The sequence below is a fragment of the Cervus canadensis genome, chromosome 8, assembly GCF_019320065.1.
Source record: "Cervus canadensis isolate Bull #8, Minnesota chromosome 8, ASM1932006v1, whole genome shotgun sequence".
Lineage (NCBI taxonomy): Eukaryota > Metazoa > Chordata > Mammalia > Artiodactyla > Cervidae > Cervus > Cervus canadensis.
The window spans coordinates 718,892-738,295 of NC_057393.1; the positions used below are offsets into that span (position 1 = coordinate 718,892).

Below are 19,404 nucleotides of genomic sequence, written 5' to 3' on the forward strand. Positions count from 1 at the left end.
GCACACCCGCATGTGCACGGCTGCGTGCGCGGTAGTGCCTGGGCACGCGTGCTGGCGGGCTGGCGGGTGTGCTTACCTTGGAACGCCGCGAAGGACTCAATGGAGAGCACCCTCCTCCCGGCGGCCGACAGGCTCCGGCACAGGCGGCAGGACGACGTGAGCTGCATCTTCTCCTCGCACAGCGCGATGATGCTCTGCGGCGGGCGGGCGCTCAGCCCGCGCCCCCGCCTCGGGGCGGCCCCCACCCCCGCCCGCTAAGCCTTCCAGGCTCTGGGGTCACGGGCCGGGGCTGGGGGCGCTTACGCAAACCCGCAGATTCTGCCCCGCCCGTGACTGTTACACGGCGCACCCTTCATCGCCGAAGTGCAGAGTAAGTCAGGAGCCCGGATGACCGGGTGGTGGCGTACCCGCGTGCTTGCCGGGTGTGCGAGCGCGGGCGCGTGGGCCGGGGGCGCAGGGCTCAGGGTATTTCCTGGGGTGAAGTGGAGCAGGACTGAGCGCTTACCTGGAGGTCGGGCCGGTCCCCGGGGTCCTCCGCCTGCATCTGGCCCAGCAGCGCCTCCAGCTCCTGGCTCAGCCTGGGCTGGGGCTCGGGCTCCGGCACGTAGTCGAGGGCCGCCTTCAGCGTGGCCCCCAGAGAGTAGATGTGAGCCTGCAGCACCAAAGACCCGCTGGGGCCGGGGGTGGGGCCGTGTGGGCCCTGGCCGGGGCCGTTGGGCGGGCCTGGGGGCAGGGCCGTGGTGGGCGTGCCTGGGGGGCGGGGCCGTGGTGGCCGTGACCACGCAGTGAGGCTATGGGCGGGGCTGTGGGGGCCACGGCGTGGCGTCATGGGCGGGGTTGCGGCCGTGGACAGGACTGTGGAGCGGACCTGGGGGCGGGGCCGTGGGGTCGCGGTCGCGCAGGTCCACGCACAGCACCTGTTGCACGCGGTGTTGCTCTTCCGGGCCAGGAGCACCCCAGATCTTTCCAGGGCAGCTCCCCGCCCCATCCCCCGCCCCCAAGACATCTCCATTCTCGCCCTGACTTTTCCTCTCTGTGCCCACTCATGGACTTCGCTATTTCTCTGCTGAGCTGCTGCCTGTTTTGGGTGCACTCCTGGCGGCTCAGATGGTAAAGAATCTGCCTCCCAATGCAGGAGACACAAAAGACGCGTGTTTGATTCCTGGGTCAGGAAGATCCCCTGGGGAAGGGCATGGCAACCCACTCCAGTATTCTTGCCTGGAGAATCCCGTGGACAGAGGAGCCTGGTGGGCTATGGTCCACTGGGTTGCAAAGAGTCGGACACCACTGAGGAACACTTTCCCTTTCACATGAAGGGGCTCATCTTGGTCTCTGTGTCACATATATGTTCTCTCTGTCACTGATCTTTTAACTTTGTTCATGTGCCTTTGACATTCAAACATTCTACTGTTTATTTTTCATTTGTGAAATCTGCTACTGTGACCATCCTCTGCATCCACTGCAGTGACCATCCTCATGTGGATGTCTTCAAGCAACCACACCACGTTCACAAAGGCTCAGGCCCTACAAGTGGGCTTGCCGTTCAGGGTTAGCCAGCTGCTACGGAGCTTCACTCATGAGTGAGATAATTCTTTTTTATTGGCTTCCTTGGAGGACCTTCCCTAGCCCAGGACAATAAAAACTGCTTCTGTGTTTTTCCGATACATTTGTAATTGTGAAGCATCGAGCTCTGACCCACCTGGGATGTGTCTTTTTGCTGGGCACTGCAGGGATGGGGGTTTGTCTCCTGGTGGAGAGCCACGAGCGCAGCTGAATAACAGCCCACCCTCTGCCGGCCTGAACCTCATCCTGCCGCCCTCGCTCCCCGGGGCCTGCGCGCTGGCCTCCCCTCCTCTTTGTGTCTCCCTCTGTCCAGACTGTGCTCTTTTAATCATGGTAGCTTCAGAGTGCATCCTCACACCTGAGGACAAATTGCTCTCCATCTCCCCCCGCCCCGGGGTAGATTATTTTCACATTTGTCAAGTTTATATATAAAGTTCCACCATTCCCATTTAAAAAAGAAACCCGGAATGGTTGGGATTTTAGTGTAACAGCACTGATCCTGCAGAATTTGGGAGGACCTGCGTCATGCAAGATAAAACACTTGGATGTGGGCAGGATGGCTGTCTCTAGGTTGTACCATCAGCAGCACTTTGGTCCACCTGTGGACAAAGTTCCCCTGTGGGAGCTGTGGGATCCGGCAACATTTGCCAAGGGACCTGGCAGGGGTCACGCCCACCTGTTCCTCAGGTGAGAGACAGACACGCCTCTGGCTTGGTTGTGGACCCCTTAGCTAGACTGGCCAGGGAAACAAGAGAGGACTCAAGTGAAATCAGAAATGAGAGAGGAGATACTACAAGTGATGCCACAGAAACAAAGCATCATAGGAGACCACTAGGTATACACCAAACTGGATAACCTAGAAAAAAAAGGATACATCCCTAGAAACATACAGTGTACTAAGACTGAATCATGAAGAAATAAACTGAACTGTTACTAATAAGGAGATCGAATCAGAAATCAAAAACCTCACAACAAAGAAAAGCCCAGGACTAGATGACTTCACTGGTGACTTTTTCCAAACATTTATTTAGAGAAGAATTAATGCCAATCCTTCTCAAATTCTTCCAAAAATCAAAGGAGAGGGAACTCTCCCAAACTCATTTTATGAGGCCAGCATTACCCTGGCATCAGTTAGATAAGGCAATACAAGAAGACTACAGACCAACATCCCTGATGAATACAGATGTAAAAATCCTCAACAAAATATTAGCAAACTAAATTCAAAAGTACATTAAAAGATTGTATGCCATGGTCAACTGGAATTTGTCCCTGGGATGCAAAGATGGTTCAACATAGGCAAATCAATAAATGTAATTCACCATATTAAAAGAATAAAAGTTAAAATCATATGATCATCTCAATAGAAGCAGAAAAAGCATTTGGAAAAATTCAGCATCTTTTCATGATAAGAACTTGCAATAAGTTGGGTATGGAAGGGATGTACTTCAACATAACAAAGGCCACATACGACAAGCTCACAGCTAACGTCACACTCAATAGTGAAACGCTGAACTCTAAGTTTAGAACAAGACAAGGACGCCCATTCTCACAATTCCACACTGGAAGTTGTTGATAGCCAGAGCGATTAGGCAAGAAAAAGAAATAAAAGGCATCCAAACTAGAAGGGAAGAGATAAAACTGTCTCTGTGCATGGTATGATCTTACATCTGGAAAATCTTAGATTTCATCAAGAAACTTTTAGAACTAATTAACAAATGAAATAAAATTTCAGGATACAAAATCAGCATACATAAATCAGTTACATTTTTATACATTAACAATGAAATATCTAAAAAAGTATTAAGACAATCAGGAGCTTCCCTGATGGTCCAGTGGTTAAAGAATCTGCCTTGAAATGTAATGTGGGTTCAATCCCTGGCCATAACACTTAGAAGTGAACGATACTGGAAACGCTATGAGGCAAAATTCATGTTTGGATGGAAAGTCTTAGCTTTAGGCATTGACCCTAATGTTAGGAAAGAAGAAGAGCTCAGACTAATGAGCTGAGTGTCCGACTCATTAACTTGAAACAAGCACAAGAAGAAAGAGACTGCAACGGAAGAGCAGGACCGATGGAGGAGCAGGTGGGACGGGAAGCATCGCAGGATGCAAGCGGGCTCTCTGAAAAGCTGATGGGAGAAACTTCCCTGTAGGGGAGGTCGCTCCGGCTCACACATGGTTTGGCTTGAACTTTGTGCTGACCAGAGAAGCCTGCGTTTTTAAACAATTTATTTTATTGAAGTACAATTGATTTATAATGTGTTAACTTCCGCTATGCAGCAGCGTGACTCATTTATACATGTATATATGTACTTCAAAAAAGTCCTTTTCATTATGGTTTATCACAGGATATTGAATGTGGTTCCCTGTGCTGTGCAGAAGGACATTGTTGTTTACCAGCTTATATGTAACAGTTTGCATCCACTAACCCCAAACTGCCACTCTTTCCCTCCCTTTTGGTAACCACAGGTCCGATCTCTATGGCTATGAGCCTGTTTCTGTCTTGTAGATAAGTTCATCTGTGTCATATTTTATATTCCACATGTCAGTGCTATCATACGGTCTTTGTCTTTCTCTGACTTACTTCACTTAGTATGATCATCTCTGGGTCCATTCATGTTTCTGCAAAGGACATTATTTCATTCTTCATGACTGAGTAGTATTCTGTTGTATATACGCACCACATCACTTTCTTTTCTTTTTTGGCCATGCCATGAGGCTTGAAGGGTCTCAGTTCCCAAACCAGGGATGAACCTAAGTCACAGCAGTCAAAGTGCTGAGTCCTAACCACTGGACCACAGGGACATCCCTACATCTTCGTTATTCATTCATCTACAGCAGCTTGATTTATGGGCTGTTGAACACACATCGTACGACTGCTTTAACCATTAGAGAAGAGGATGCCTTTAAAAATCAGAATGGAGTTGCTGTGGTTCAGGCAGCCAGGGTGGATCCAGGTGGCTGAGGGTTCAGACACATTCCTGCATCCCTGAGAACTTGGATTTCAGGATGCTGCTATTAGACTCAGGGACACCACCAGCCGTTCTCAAAACAGTATCTGCCAGCAGCTGCCACCTGCAACCTTAGGTCTCAAGCCTCCCCCTGTGACTATGCAGCCATTTCAGACCCCAACAAATCCTGCTTAACCAGCACCCTTCCTTCTTGCAGCTCCAACCCTAATTCTTGACAGATAACTTAAGTAATTTTGTGGGTTTTGCCTTTAAGAGCCTCCACATTTTGTATTCTGGGGACACGATGCAGGTGCTTCTTAACTCTGTGTCTTTCAGGCTGCAGTCCTCTGTTTGGCTCAAATAGCAGTCTTTGCATTTCTATTATGGATTGTTATTATTTCTGTTGACAAAACTAACAAAATATTGGGTATAGAAGGGATGTACTCCTTCCCGCAAGACTGGTAAGAGAAGGCACAGATAAATCATCCAAGGAGTGGAAGGGGACACCTAGAATAAGGCATTCATTAAGAAAGAATCTCCCCTGCAACTTTATAAACACAGATAAAAATGGGTAAATTTTTAGAAATATGTGGTTTATCAAAAACTGAGTCAATAAGAAATTCAAAAGTCCTATAATTATTAAAAATAGAGCAGCAATTAAAACTCTTTGCTCCAAGGAAATAGATGGCTTCCTAAGTCTGACCAGACTTTCAAGGACCAGTCCATTCCATTCTTATGTAAGCTGTAACACAGCAAAGGAAGAGGGGGCGTTCGCACACGACAAAGATACTCCTGACGCCAACGCCATCAGAAACATCAACAGAATGGAAAACCACCAGCCACTCTTGAAAATATGCAGAGATGCAAAGCAGGCATCAGTTGATCAAACGCAACGGCGTAAAGAAAACACAAGATGCTGCCCATTTAGGTATTTCTAAGTCGGAAAGGCTGATTTAATGTTAGGAAATAAATTGGGAGATACTGACGTCTTAATAATCATTTCAGAAGCGCAGAAGCACCGCACAATAGAACACCATGCCTCTGCAGGGGCCTCAGGCAGAAGCCGTCCTGCTGGGAAGGTGGAGGCGCTCTCAGGGTAGGGGAGAATCGCTGCCCTGCTCACCCCGGCTCCAGCCCACCCAGGACACTTGGGGCGGCGGGCGTGGCAGCAACACAGCCTGGCACCTTCTGCTGGGGACTCGATCAACCGCAGGCAGACTTTTCACCACTGAGCCGCCTGGGAAGCTTCCCTGGTGCTCAGACTCTAAAAAATCTGCCAGCAACGTAGGAGACACAGGTTCGATCCCTGAATCAGGAAGATCCCCTGGAGAAGGGAATGGCTACCTGCTCCAGTATTCTTGCCTGGAGAATCCCATGGACAGAGGAGCCTGGTGGGCTGCATGCAGTCCATGGGGTTGCAAAGAGTCGGACACGACTGAGCGACTAACACTTTGATCAGTTAAATAGAACGTTATCAGAAATAATTAAATAATTTACCACAAGGGCTGATACAAAATTAAGATGTTAAAGTGAACTGCATTTCTGTAGACCTGACACAAAAAGCAGGAAAATGTGATTACAGAGATGACCATCCGTTTACATAAAATCAGAAGCATCTCGTTCCTGAGAATAATCTAGTAAAAGACATTCAAGTAAAACACAGGAGAGGTTTTAAACCGTTACTGAGACAGTAAATAAGAGCTAAATAAATGAAGAGGAATAATGTGCTTCTAGAGGAGACCACATACTATAAGGGTTGAGTTCTCCCCAAACTGAGGTACAGATTCAGACCACTCTAGTCAAAATGCCAACAGAGATTTTCATGGAACTTGATACTAAATCCAAGCCCTCTGCGGAAGAAGAAAGACTTCAGAACAGCCAGGATGCCTCTGAAAGGAACAGGGAGTGAGCCCTTTCCCTTGTGGAGCTGGGATTGCTAATAAATGCAGGGTGCAGACCCTCCTGGACTAGAGCAGAGGTCTGGGAGGTAGACCCACTTTTGTCCGGACTGGGGTGTATGTGGCTTCGCTGGAGTGTGCCCCAGGCTAGCCAGTAAACAGCTGGAAAGACTTTTCTACACAGAAAAAGATGAACTTGGATCCTTGCCTCACATTACATAAAAAACCCACCTCAGGTGGGTTTAATGTGAACAACAAAACCTTTAAAACTCTTGGTAGAAAATTTCAGCAAATATCTGTTGGACCTTGAGGTTGGGAAGGTTTCTTAAAGCAAAAAACAAAACAAGCCACTAACAGAGAAAACACTGTCAACTACAAACCGGCACCTGCCGTCCACCTCTACAAGGATTAAATCAGGCGCCGCTGCAGGTGCCGACCATCAACACTCCTGAAGGAGCTCGGGGTGGACAGCAGGAGTGAGGCCCCTGCTCTGGGAAAACTGGCAGGACAGGTCTTCAGACACTTAGATGCCGGCAGGACCCAATTTTATGAGCCCAGTTTCTGCATCTCCTCATTTCTAGAAAAGCACTGAAATCTTGCACGGTGAGTCTGCTCCCTGTGACCAGCAGACCTGCTGCAAGGATATGTGCTTGGGCTTCCCGGGTGGCTCAGCGGTGAAGAACCTGCCTGCTGATGCAGGAGACACGAACTCGATCCTTGCTTCAAGAAGAGTGTGCAGGCGGAGGAACAACGAAGCCCGTGAGCCACGACTTCGGGGCCTGTGCACTGGGGCCTGGGGGCTGCAGCGGCTGAGCCCGCCGCCCTAGAGCCGGTGCTCTGCAGCAAGAGAAGTCCCTGCAGTGAGGAGCCCGCAGACTGCAACGAGAGAGCAGCTCCTGCTGGCCACAACTAGTGAAAAGCCTGCACATCTGATGAATACATAAATAAATAATAACATCTAAAAAATTTAAAAAAAAAGAACAGGAGCTTGACTACACATAGGTGGTGCAACGGTAAAGAATCTGCCTGCCAATGCAGGAAACGCAAGAGACACGGGTTCCATCCCTGGGTCGGGAAGATCCCCTGGAGGAGGAAATGACCACCCGCTCTGGTATTCCTGCCTGGAGAATCCCACGGACAGAGGAGCCTGGGGGACCCGGTCCACCGGGTCACAGAGTCGGACACGACTGAGCACACGCCCATGCCACGCCCCCGTCACCGAATCACAGGCGTGCTGACCTCCCCGCCCCTTTGGAGCAGTTTCCCAGACATGTCTGAAATGCTGTCTCCTGGGCTATCGTCTCGTTTTGTCCTAAATAGAACTTAACTCGCAACTCTCACATTGTGCATTTTTTTAAGTCAACACCACCAATAATTCGACTCTATTATAAATGACAGGGCTCCCTTGGTGGTACAGTGGCTAAGAGTCCACCTGCCAATGCAGGGGACATGGGTTTGACCCCTGGGCTGGGAAGACTCCATATCCGGAGAGCGACTAAGCCCGTGTACCGTGTACTCGAGTTCTGCAGCCGGAAGCCACAGCTACTGAGCCTGCACTGCCCCCTGCCCTTGGCGACTGAGCCTGCACTCCCCCAGCCTGCGAGCTACGGCGACGGAGCCCACGCACCTGGAGCCCGTGCGTGGCAACGGGAAAAGCCACTGCAGTGAGAAGCCTGCGCACCTAGAGAAAGCCGGCACAAGGCAAGGAAGACTCGGCGCAATAAATAAATGAATAAATCCAGAAAAAAGTTTCTGAAAAAAGACGGACTGATAAACTTTTTCTTTTTTTTCCATCAGAGGATGCCTTCAGGCAGCTTTTCTCAAAGCATGGTTCCAGAGGCCACACAGCTTCACAGCGGAAGGCTGCGGGGACTCCCAGGGCTGTGGGCCGGGCGCCGGCACGACAGACTGACTGCAGGCGCCGCGGTGAGAGCCGGGCCTCCGCGGAGCTGGGCCTTCAGGAGGGTTACAAACACGGAAACAATGCCACTGTCCTCACTGTTTTTGTGGGTGAGAATACTGTCACTTTTCATGAACATATACGTGTTAACACTGAATGGGTTTATGATCATTATTATTAAATGAGTTAGTAGGTGGAGTTTTTCCACATTTCTCCATTTTATCTGTAACACAGTGAGTACTGTCTGGTGTATACACGAAGCTCTTTGGATACTTGATTTTTAGGAGTATTAGGGTTCCAAGAACCGAAGAGTTTGAGAACTGCTGCCTCAAGGAAATGAGATGTCACATTCCATAGTCAACACGACATTTGCAATCCTGACAAAATGGAGGAAAATACGGGGAGAAAAGTGGAGAAGAGCTGGAGAGAGCTGGAGAGAGATGGGCCCGCCCGCGGGCAGGCCCCACCCCACCTACACGACCCCACCTACATGACCATCGACCATCGACCATCGTCCGGGGCCACCCTGTGGAGGTGCTGGTCTCTTCCAGCTGGGGGAGCGTGCCCCTGGGTCCTCCCGGCTCTGCAGTGACCGGGCTGGGAGCTCGTGCTGGACACTCCGCAGCTGCGCTGAGCAGCACCGACCCCAGCAGGCCCTCACCCCTGCCCAACGAAGGACGTGACTCCCAGCGCAGAAAGGGAAGTTCCAGGAGCTGAGATGCAGCGGCAGGCTCTTTTCAGGGGGCGGAACTGGCACAGGTGGGCCCTTGCCCTCTAGGTCTCCGCCTGCCTCGCTGCACCGGGGGCGCCCAGGGGTTCACTTCACTGGGCGGGGCCCGGTGGCCTCGGTGACCTTGGCCCGGGTGTCCCTGGTGTGGCCGTGGCTCACACTCAGGGGGGGGACTCTCCAGGCCACAAGCCTCCCACGAGCAGCCCCCGCCAGTCCTTTAGAGGAGCTGTGACTCCTGCCAGCCACCACTGGTAATTTTAGGTGCTTTTAACATCTTAAATATAGTCAATTCACACTCAGACAACATGCCAGGCGCGCAGTGAGGAGCCGGCGGCCAGATGCACGCTGTCGCCGGAGCCCAGCCGTGGAGTGAGTGCCCCATGCAGCCCCTCGGGGGGAGACCCCGCCGCTCGCGAAGGGGGCCAGGCGCTGGCCTCCTCGCTGCCACTTACCTCAAAGGTGTTCCCCGTCACGTCGAACTCTGGGGGCACAAAAGCTCCCTCAGGGTCATCTGGGGGGGTAGAGAAGGTGCCGTTCACACGGTGACCCCCCAACACACGTCAGGTGAGACAGGCCACCAGGCTCTTCCTGGATGGGGGGCTGCGTGCACCTGGGGCCTAGTCAGGACCACCCACCAGCGGGACCCAGCCCCCCTGCCTCCCCTCACCCAGGCCCAGGCAGGTTGCTGTGGAAACCCGGCTCCAGACCACAGCGCCCAGGGCAGGGCCCGCACCCCCGCGGGCACCTCTGTGCTCATGTTCCCGCGCGGGCCTCACCGCTGAGCTGCTCCATGAAGCACACGTTCCCGCTGGTGTTGAAGGCCAGCGTGTCAGGCGTGATGCACAGGGTCTGGAAGATGGCCGAGTGGGCAACGCTCCGCATCGCCAGGCTGCACTCCAGGCACACGGCCCAGGCCTCCTGCTCACTCAGGCCGCTGTCCCGCAGGGAGAGGATGTCGGCCAGGGACACATTCTCCTGCCGAGACAGCCTGGGCTGAGCCCCGGGCGCCAGCGGAGGGGCGGGGGGCCTAGGGACGAGACCCCGTGACTGCCTCCACGTCTGGATCTGACGCAGCTGTGGTCCTGGCACCCACACTCACTCACACATGCACTCACATGTGTGCACCCAACACACTAACCACTGTCGTGCGTGTGTGCACGCACAGCCACATGCTGTCCCCCCCCCCACACACACACACTTTGCACACACTTACTTAGTTATCAGAGGCACAGGCATGCAAAACAAGCACATCCACAAGCCTGTGTCCACACGTGTCCACACAAGTCACACCTGCACGAGCAGGCCTCACAGTACACAGGCGCACACATCAGACCCCCTGCACCTCACCGCCCTCTTCCGGGCCATTGTTTGATGCCCTGGTCAGCCCTGTGAGTCTGTGTTCACACACCACCCACCCAAAGAGAGGAGGGGGCACAGAGGGAGCCAGACTGGGAGCTGAGGGGGGAGCATGCGGGCAGTGGTCAGGAAAGGGCCTGGACACCCAGCCTCAGAGTGGGAGTGGAGAGCGGAGTGAGTCGGGGTGGGGAGCAGGGGTGAGTGGGGTGGAGAGTAGGGGTGGGGAGTAGGGGTGAGTGGGGTGGGGAGCAGGGGTGAGTGGGGGTGGAGAGTAGGGGTGGGGAGTAGGGAGTGGGGTGGGGAGCAGGGGTGAGTGGGGTGGAGAGTAGGGGTGGGGAGTAAGGGTGAGTGGGGTGGGGAATAGGGGTGAGTGGGGTGGAGAATAGGGATGGGGAATAGAGGTGAGTGGGGGTGGGGAGTAGGGCTGAGTGGGGTGGGGAGTAGGGGTGGGGAGTAGGGGTGAGTGGGGTGGGGAGCAGGGATGAGTGGGGTGGAGAGCAGGGGTGGGGAGTAGGGGTGAGTGGGGTGGGGAGCAGGGGTGAGGGGGGTGGGGAGCAGGGCTGAGTAGGGTGGTACAGAAGAGAGGTCCCCAGCTTCCTATCCCTACCAAGCTTCTGCCTCCAGCCTCCAGTGCCCCGCCCCCAGCGTGCAGGGTGTTCTCAGGTGCAGCCAAGCTCAGGTCCTGAAAGGAGCCTCCACCTCCTGCCTGTAAACTTCCCCTCCCTGCACGGGGTCCCCAGAGCCACGGCCAAGGAGATGCAGAGTTTAAAGGGAAGGACAGCAGGCTGGGTGGCGGTGCGCGTGCGGTGCTGGGGGACGGAGGCGGACGGGGCAGGTCTGCTCGGGTGACTTGGCTTCTCCCACCGTCCACGAGCTTCTCAGCTCAGGGAGGGGCTCGGTGCCTCCTCTGGGACCTGCCCTCCTCTTTCTGTCGGGCGTGGCGTTAAGGTGGGTGAGGACAAGACGGCCACAGGGCTCATGGCTCCCAGAGAAGGGGGGCGCCCGGGCCAAGCTCCAGAAGTGTGCGGACCCTGCGGGAGGGTGGACGGGCTTCTTAAAAGGAGAATCCTGAGCAAAGAGCGGAGCACGTGGTCAGACCGGGCCAGCAGACAGTGAACCTGAAACCTCAGCTTCCGAACCTGCCGGCTGCACCTGATTCTCCCGTACGAGATCATCCACATTTGCCTCAGGCAGGGAGGACTCACAGCCCGAGCGCCAGGGGGTGTCACGGGGCCTGGCTAGAGAAGTGCCGGGCACTATGTGCCCACAGACGCATGCCCGCACACCAAGAGGCCCATGCACACGCACACAGACACGCACAGTCCACAGCCCGAGGACCCCGTGGGCTTGGCTGTAAGGAGGACGCGTCTGAGCCGGTGCCACTGCGGGGGCCTCGCTGACTCTCACTGGCCATGGCCATGCGGGCACCGGGCCCGCCTGCTCACACAGACAGACGTGCTGCCAGGAAAAGGTGCCCAGGGCAGGTGCACGGCTCCCGGCTCAGGGCCAGGCCTCTGCTGTCCTGCCCAGGGAAGACCCTCAGGGAAGCCGGAGACCTGCACCCACTGACGGGGGAGCCCCTGCGGGGTCTCTGTGTGGCTCTGTGGGGTGACTCCCACAGGCCCGGAGTCAGTGCTTCCATTCAGCGGAGCCCGGCCCCCCAGGCGGATGGTCTCAGACCCCCCGAAACCCCACTACTGCAGTGGGAGGCGGCATTCAGCTGAAGCAAGTTCCGGCACACCCAGGGGAGGTACTGCCACGTGACGAGGGACCCCGTGGACCCTGAACCTCGGGCCAAGCAGGCCCCCGTCCACACCCAAGGCAGCGGGGCTTGGAGGCTGGCAGGGGCATCACGGCCAAGGCAGACATTTGTGGGCGGTGGGGGCAGGCGACAGTGACATATTAGGAACAGACAAGCTGGTGAGGCTCTGGGGGATGGACTGGCTCCGTGTCCTGGGTGTAGACGACCCAGCCTTCCGGGCAGGTCCAGAAGGTTCCCCAGAATCCCGCGGGAGCTCGCACCCCACCACCAGCACTGCCCAGCAGGACGCTGCCCGGTGGCCATGGGCTAGGGCTGCGGGCGGGCCTCCCGGGGCGGTTCGAGCGGGCCCCCTGGCAGCTGTGTGGGCAGAGGCTCAGCGTCTGTCCCGGCTGGGAGGAGAGCAGGGGCGGCAGGGGACGCAGTCTCCCCAGGCAGCCCCCTGGTGCCACGCTGGGTCCCAGACGGGCATCTCCTGCCGCTGGCCGGTCACAGCGAGGTGCTGGCCAGCGGGGGCGTCTGTCCCTCCAGGGCGGGCCGTGGGCCAGGCTGCCTGGGCCACAGGACCCCTCCACGGGCCATGGTGCGTGTTTTTTTTTTTTCATTATGCGCGTTTCAAACGCTGCCCCTCTGCCTGCAGACCCCTCAGGCCCAGCCCAGCTCCCAACCCACAGGCGCCGGGGAGACAGATGTCCTGCTGGACTTGGGGGGGCCAGTAAGAACACTCCCTCAGGGGAGCCTTGGGACCGGGACACCCTGCCCCCCCAAGGCCCCCGAAGACCAGGGCCGCCTGGTGGCTGATGTCTGCCCCTCCCGGGAGGCCCTGCCTGCTCTGCTCCGGCCTTTGCGGGTCCCAGCGGCGCTGCCTGCTGGTGGCCAGAGGCCGGGGGCCAGGACTCGGCTGGGAGGGGCCGGCCCTGAGCTCTCATGCCCACATGTCCCCCATGGGTCCCCAGGGCAGGTGCCCAGAGAGAAGCTGCTGGGACAGGGGGGCACCCACACTCTAGTACCGGACCCCTAACTGTTTTCCAAAGCGGAAACCTGCAGGGAGGGCGGCCTGCCACCCCCCGTCCCCCACCAAGCGGCCACCACCCGCTTTCTAGTCCTCAACCTGGCCCTGGCGGGAAGGTAGTCACGGCGGTGTATCTTGTGTTCCCTGAGTCTAATGAAGTCGAACGTTTTTATATGTTCACCAGCAATTTGATTTTGTCCGCGGTCACAGTGGGGGAGGGACCGCCCAGAGGCTCCTGCTGGGGTCTCCTGCTCACGGGAGTCAGCTGATACAGTGAGCTGTGTGAGGAGCGAACGCCCACGTCTCCTGCGCATCCCCACCCGCGGTTCCTTCCAGGGGCTCTCGCAGCCCGGCCCTCCGTCCTCTCACACCGGACGGCTCTGGGGAATCGCTCTGACAGCAAAGTCCTGTCGTGGGCAGTCCCACGTCCCTGGCAGGGACTTAAAGCCTTTAACATGGACCACACCCACTGTGTGCAGGCACCAGAGTCTGGAGCAGGGACAGGACATCGGCTGGAGCCCCAGTGACAGAACCCCCGGCTTAGAACACACCCAGGGCAGTGCCTCCCATCAGGAGAGGCTGTGGCGAGAGGGGCCAGTTGTCCGAACTTTCTTGCTGGATGGACCACCACCGCGGCCTCCCACGACATCTGGAGGTCACGGCCACGGACAGCGGGGACCCCTGGCCCACACACTGGGCTCGGGGGGCTGCTCCATCCCCAGGGCGCTACAACAGCTACCAGAGGGCGTCAGGGCTCTGCAGTGGATGAACGGCGGGCTCGGGGTGGAGGCTGCGGGTCCAAACCCCACTCTGCCTGCCCTGTTTACTGGGCACCCGTCACAGAGGAGGCCCTGGAGGCACGGGGCGGTCGGTGCAGAGAGGCTGCGTGGAGAACCACGTTCTGTGTCTGCCTCGAGGGTGGTTCGGGGGACATGAGGCTTCCAGCAGACGCTTTAGGAACCCCCCCTCGGGAGCATCCGCAGGCTGTGTGCCGAGAGCACCCTTCACTCCGCCATAAAGCCATGGAGATACCCACAGTTATTTATTCCCTTGCAGTTCCCTCCGCAGCCCTCTCTCTCACCAAATCCAGGCCACGGCGGGTGGGGGTGGGGTGGGGAGGCACCCCCCCAACCCGGGCACTGCCCCCCCGCCCCCACAGACTCTGAAAGACTGTTTCTAGGGCATGAGCCCCTCTGTCCTCAGAAGCGGCTCGGCTAAGGATGTGGCAGGGGCCAGGTGGGGGCAGGGGCCCCGAGGCCCGCAGCGAAGGTTGCTGTGACCCTCCAGTTCAGGAGGGCGGGTGGGTCTGCAGACCCCACAGATGGGCGTGTGCTGGGATGGGGGCTCTGCAAAGACCCAAAGCCTGGGGAGCAGCTGAGCCCTCCGGCGCCACCTCTCCTGTGGCCGGGACTGGCCTCTTCAAGGGCCATGGGGTCTCCATTCCACCCCGACCTACAGAGCTACCCGACAAAACCAGGCCCAGGGGCAGCTTCTCCGACAGGGTTGCAGGCAAACCGGCTCTAGAGGCGCTTGGCCGGGTTAATGGCCAGAAGCCCCATGGGGCAGCCTCCAGCCCGGGGGACCCCGGCTGGGGGTTCAGGACTTGGGCTCCTGATTGAAGGCCCTGAGTCGGTCATCAGTTACGGGGCCCCCAGCCCCCACACCACCAGCTCCGAACAGGCCTGACTGGGCTTTCTGCCCGGAGGCCCCACTCACCTCCTAGGACCGCGGCGAGGGGAACACCGGGCTGGGCCCGGGGCCAAAGCGCCTCGCGCTCATCCGGGGTTACATCTGTAACCCCGGGCCCACCCCTGCAGGGCATCCGCACCTACGGCCCACAGCTGCTGTCCGGTGGCGCGGGGTCCTGGCCCCTCTGCGGGGAGGGGAGGTGAGAACACCTGCGGGGTCCCCTGCAGCCGGGACCTGGCCCGCGGGGGCCGGGGGCCTGGGGGTCTCTCTGTGAACCCCTCGGTGGGGGCGGTGGGGGTCCCCCCCGGTGGGGGAAGGGGCTCACCTCGTCTTCTGGCAGAGTGGGGAGTGGCTCGAAGTCATAGAAGTCCAGGTCCTTGCCGTCCCCCTCATAAAAAGCCGCCGCGGCCCGGTCCATGGTCTGCATCCTTGGGCGCGCCGCCGCCGGAGCCGCCGCGTCCCCGCCGCCCGAGGTCCGCGCGGCCGGCGCCCCTCCCAGCCTGTCCTAGCCGCCCGCGGCCCCGGCTCCCCGGCCGCCGGCTCTACTCCGGGTCTGGCTCCGCGCGCCGGGCTGGTTCCGCGCTCCGGGCTGGTTCTGCGCTCCGGGCAGGCTCCGCGCGCCGGGCCGGCTCTGCTCGGGGGCTGGCCCTGAGCTCCGGGCCGGCTACGCGCTCCGGGCTGGCCCTGCGCTCCGGGCTGGCTCCGCGCTCCCGGCCTGACTCCGCGCTCCGGGGCTGGCTCCGCGCGCAGGGCTGCTACACGCGCCGGGCCGCCATGGCAACGCGCCCGCGCCCCCCCCGCCCCCCCGGCGCCCCCGCCCCGCCGCCCCCGGCGCCCCGCCCGCGCGCTGCCGCAGTGTCTCCAGAGCAGGGCGGGGGTGGGGACACCTGGACGCCGGACTAGGGCTCCGGGCGCTCGGAGGGCCGTACTCACTTTGGCCGGCAGCTGGGGGCGCCTGGAGCCTCTAGGGGCCTTCTGGGGATTTTGTCCCTCGGGGATGTTGGCCGTTTCCGGGGGCTGTGCTGGGGGCGCTGGAGGTCTGTGCGCGTCGGGCGCCGTTCGGGGGCGGGGCCGGTGTTTCTGAGCGGTGCGCCGCAGGCTGCGGCGGGGTCTGCGCCCACCTGGGCACACGGAGCGGGGCTCGTGGTCCACCCCAAGGAGGCTGGCAAGCGGGTATCTCATCTTCCGCCGGTACCCCGCTCCCGCCCCCACCGGCCGAGGGCGGGGCTGCCGCAGTCCCCGCGCGGGGGCGGGGGTGGGGGGTGGGGGGTGGGGTGGCGGCTGCAGAGGCTCCCGGGGAGGGTGGGGGGACCCCGGGGAGAGGGGCGCCGGGGGGGGGGGGCGGGCAGGGCAGGAGCGCGAGTAGGGTGGAGACCAGGAGGGGACCCGTGTGAGCAGCTGCGCTCTGGCTGGCCCGCTTCTTCAGTTAGTCCGGTGGGTGATAGGTAGGACCAACACTTAGAACTTCATCCCCACCTTGCCAGCCGGCTGTGGAAAAGAAACTGGGACAGACAACCCCTCCCTCAATTTGGCGGCTTCCGGGCCAACATTTCATCGCCCCCTTAGTCTCTGTTGGCCAGTTTCCCCGGCACCAGGGCCAGCCTTGCCCCAAGCTGGGACCTGTGGCTGGGCAAAGAGCAGGACACCCTGACCCCAGCCAGGAAAAGATCCAGGGCGCTCCCCTCCCTGGGGAGTGAAGATCCAGCCCCCACCCCCAGCAGAGAGCCAGACAGCACAGCACCCCTGTTCCCACAGGAGGGGGCATGTGGTCTCACCAGCCTGTGTGGGCATGGCTGGCAAACCCCCCCCAGGCGGAGCAGTGGGCCAGAGCTCCCACAGGAGACGGGGCACTGCTTCCAGGCTGCCAGCATCACCCTCGCAGCCTGGCCGGGCACACAGCGGTCACTCTGTAAACACTGCTGTGAAGAAGCGGACTTGTGGTAAGCCCTGCAGGGTCCCAGGATGCGGGGGACCGATTCCATCCTGGCTCAGGGCTCGTGGCCTCGGGGCCTGCGATGTGACCACAGGTGGGCACTCAGGTCAGGGGAGAAGCCGGGGACAGCGAGGCCCCAGGCTGGGGGCCAGGGCTCTGCGCAGCCTCACTTTGTGCAGCCCCCCCCCCCCGCCCGCCGCCCCGGCACCTGAAGCAGAAAGGGCTCTGGCTGTCTGGAAGCCGAGAGCTGGACTCTCAGACCCGGCGTGTCTGGGCTGTGGGTAGGCACTGCCTGGCGCCTCAGAAGGAGGGAACCTGCTCCAGAGCCCGGGGCACCAGCTGCGGCCTGGCCCCGACCCTGTGTCCACAGAGCTGGGCGCCCTGGCTGCAGGGTCCCCGTGCTGCGTGGTTGGGGGCTGCCGCCTCCCCCTCTCCAGGGCTGGTGTCGAAGCGCTGCTGAAGCCAGTGTGTGGCCTTGACTCCCTGCCTGCCACCCAGCCTCCATGCCCTCCGGGGGCCTAGGGCTTTATGCCAACTCTGTCACCTGGTTCTCGGGTCTCCGGGCTGCCAGGCCCAGGGCTTGGGGGCAAAGATCACCCTCTAACTGAAGGAGCCGTCTCTGTGGGTGCTTCTGGGTCTAATGGCATTGTCTGCTTCGGGAAGAGGTACATCCGATTTGGGTAAAATACAGAGCAGGCGGGCTGTCGATGCTGGCTGAGTCCGCTCTGGCTGTTGCAGCCTTCAAGTGCTCAGTGGGCATCATCCATCTCCTTGGTCAGACAGGGACCAGGGCCTGGGCCAATGGGGCGGGGACTGAGGACCTGGGCCAGACACACCCGGCAGGGGCCATGCTGCCCTTTCTTCTTCTCCTGGAGAGTTGTGGTCACTGGTCTTCCTTGTTCAGTGGAGTGACCAGACGCTTGGCTGGGTGTGAGTCTCACTATGTGTTTACACACTTGCCCGTGCTTACGGCAGGCTTTGCTCCCAGGAAGGGTGTGGCCCCTGTGTCCTGGCATGGTGGGTGCTTGTCGGTGTGGTTACGTGACTGTGACGTTGCTCTTGAGAGGGAGGGCTTCCAGATTGGGCCTCTCGGCCTCCCCAGAGCCGATGGGATGGCACAGGTGGGACAAGGACCTCCAGGCAGAGCTGGGCCCACGCAGAGTTAATGTCAGCCCCAGACAGGCCCGAGTCCTCATGAGCAGACTGCAGGAAGGGCCCCTTGCCCTGGCCGAGGTGTCTCCGGCACTCGCCTGGTGAGCTAGCCCGCTTCCTGGGGGCCCTTGGTACCACCAGAATCCTGCAGAGGCTTCCGAGCTGCACCGTCAGCTCCATGGCCAAGGCCACGACCCGGAGGGTCCTGCCTCCTCATCCCTCTGACCCACCGACTCGCTCTGCTGCACCCCCATCTCCTCCAAGACCCTCCGTTGGCCTGCAAAGAGGCCCTGGACCAAGCACCGTCCCTGTGTGCTCAGCCTCGGGCCTCCCCGGCTCCTCCAGTTTGGTGACCAGGGGGTCGTGCTCCACGGAGGCTTGGCCCTCGTCACACGTGGACCCCGCCTGTTCTTCGGAGCCTGTCTCTCCTGGCTTCCGCGTGCAGTTCCTCTGAGTGCAGGGGTGGGGGTGGAAGGGAGCACTGAGGGTGGGTTTTCAAAGCCTTGGCTCCTGTTTTCCCAGAAAGAATCTTGAAAAGCTGTCACACCACTTGTACATTTTGAAATTGACATCCGTGGCTTTGAAAAAATAAATGTAAATCATTGTAAAGAATGTTATTTCTATTGTGGTATAAATATTGACATTTTGCAATAAAGCTGTTAGTCATTCCTATAAATGTACCCAAGGAGCTAAAAACCGAAGTGGTTTTGATACCCACTATCAATCAGTTAGGGAAAAAAAAACATAAAATACTACATAAACATGTTTTTCTTAAATAGTCAGGCATCTCTGTCATAACATTGTCCTCAAACTCATTACAGTCATCTGACTTCGGCCAGAATTTTATCCTACCGTGGTATATTTTTATGCTGGAAAATTTCTGCAGATTCTCCATAATACTTCACAACAAAAATGCATGTAAGTTTTGATAAATTGAATACTTATTAGATAAAAATTTTTAAACATTTTTGTTTTCAGTGACCATAAGACTCATTTTATGGTATTGAAATTCTAACCACGTCTCTCCCGAGATAGAGACGCGCACTCGAGGACCTAGCCGGCCGGCCGGCTCCTGCTGGGATGCTTGGGCCGGGCCGTCACCCGGGGGCCGTCACTCGTTCCTGTTGCTTCGTCCCCGTGCTGCTGCCTCCCTGGGGCGGGTGAGGGCCTGGCTAGCAGGAGGAGGCCCTTCCACTGCTCTCCCATGGGGCAGGGCCGGTCCTGCTTCCAGCTCCCCCAGGACCCCAGCCCCACGGCGCCCTCCTCAGAGGTCTGCGCCCCCCGCGCCCCTGGGGAAGCTCCTCCTGCAGGTTCTGTCTGCGGGGACCTGTGCCCGGCTCTTTGCAGCCCTGGTTCCCCCACAGGTGCACTCTGTTGACGTGACCGGCGTGGCGGACCCCGCAGGGACCCAAACCACTTCCTTTCACTCACGGATGCCGTGTGTCCTTGCAGTCACGCAGA

The 19,404-nt window shown here is 58.4% G+C and overlaps 2 protein-coding genes across 3 annotated transcripts in view; both read right to left on the bottom strand.

The window, feature by feature from the left end:
• Positions 1 to 16,017, bottom strand: part of KNDC1 (kinase non-catalytic C-lobe domain containing 1) — a 52,707-nt gene extending 36,690 nt beyond the window's left edge. The window contains exons 1-5 of one of the 2 annotated variants that reach the window (XM_043476967.1): positions 15,184 to 16,017; positions 9,819 to 10,069; positions 9,495 to 9,553; positions 506 to 652; positions 77 to 194 (exon numbers count right to left, since the gene is read on the bottom strand). In XM_043476967.1, coding sequence (XP_043332902.1) covers positions 77 to 194; positions 506 to 652; positions 9,495 to 9,553; positions 9,819 to 10,069; positions 15,184 to 15,251 — 643 coding nt within the window. In that variant the 5' untranslated portion in view covers positions 15,252 to 16,017. The remainder of the gene's footprint in view (positions 1 to 76; positions 195 to 505; positions 653 to 9,494; positions 9,554 to 9,818; positions 10,070 to 15,183) is intronic. The other variant, XM_043476968.1, reaches the window with a different exon arrangement.
• Positions 15,401 to 19,149, bottom strand: LOC122446029 (basic proline-rich protein-like). The gene is made up of 4 exons (XM_043475704.1): positions 19,045 to 19,149; positions 18,247 to 18,393; positions 15,792 to 16,139; positions 15,401 to 15,613 (listed from the first exon to the last, which is right to left on the bottom strand). Exons 1-4 carry the CDS (start codon positions 19,147 to 19,149, stop codon positions 15,401 to 15,403), a joined length of 813 nt encoding a protein of 270 aa, XP_043331639.1.
• Positions 19,150 to 19,404: the final 255 nt, after the last annotated feature.

Bases quoted from the DNA above. Each gene is read 5' to 3' on its own strand.
- LOC122446029 (XM_043475704.1), bottom strand. From the start codon at position 19,149: ATGGGAGAGCAGTGGAAGGGCCTCCTCCTGCTAGCCAGGCCCTCACCC. The intron at 16,140-18,246 runs GTGCTTGGTCCA...GAGCCTCTGCAG, and splicing joins AGGCTGAGCACACAGGGACG to CCGCCACCCCACCCCCCACC. The intron at 15,614-15,791 runs GTGAGTACGGCC...CGGCGCGTGTAG, and splicing joins GCCCCCAGCTGCCGGCCAAA to CAGCCCTGCGCGCGGAGCCA.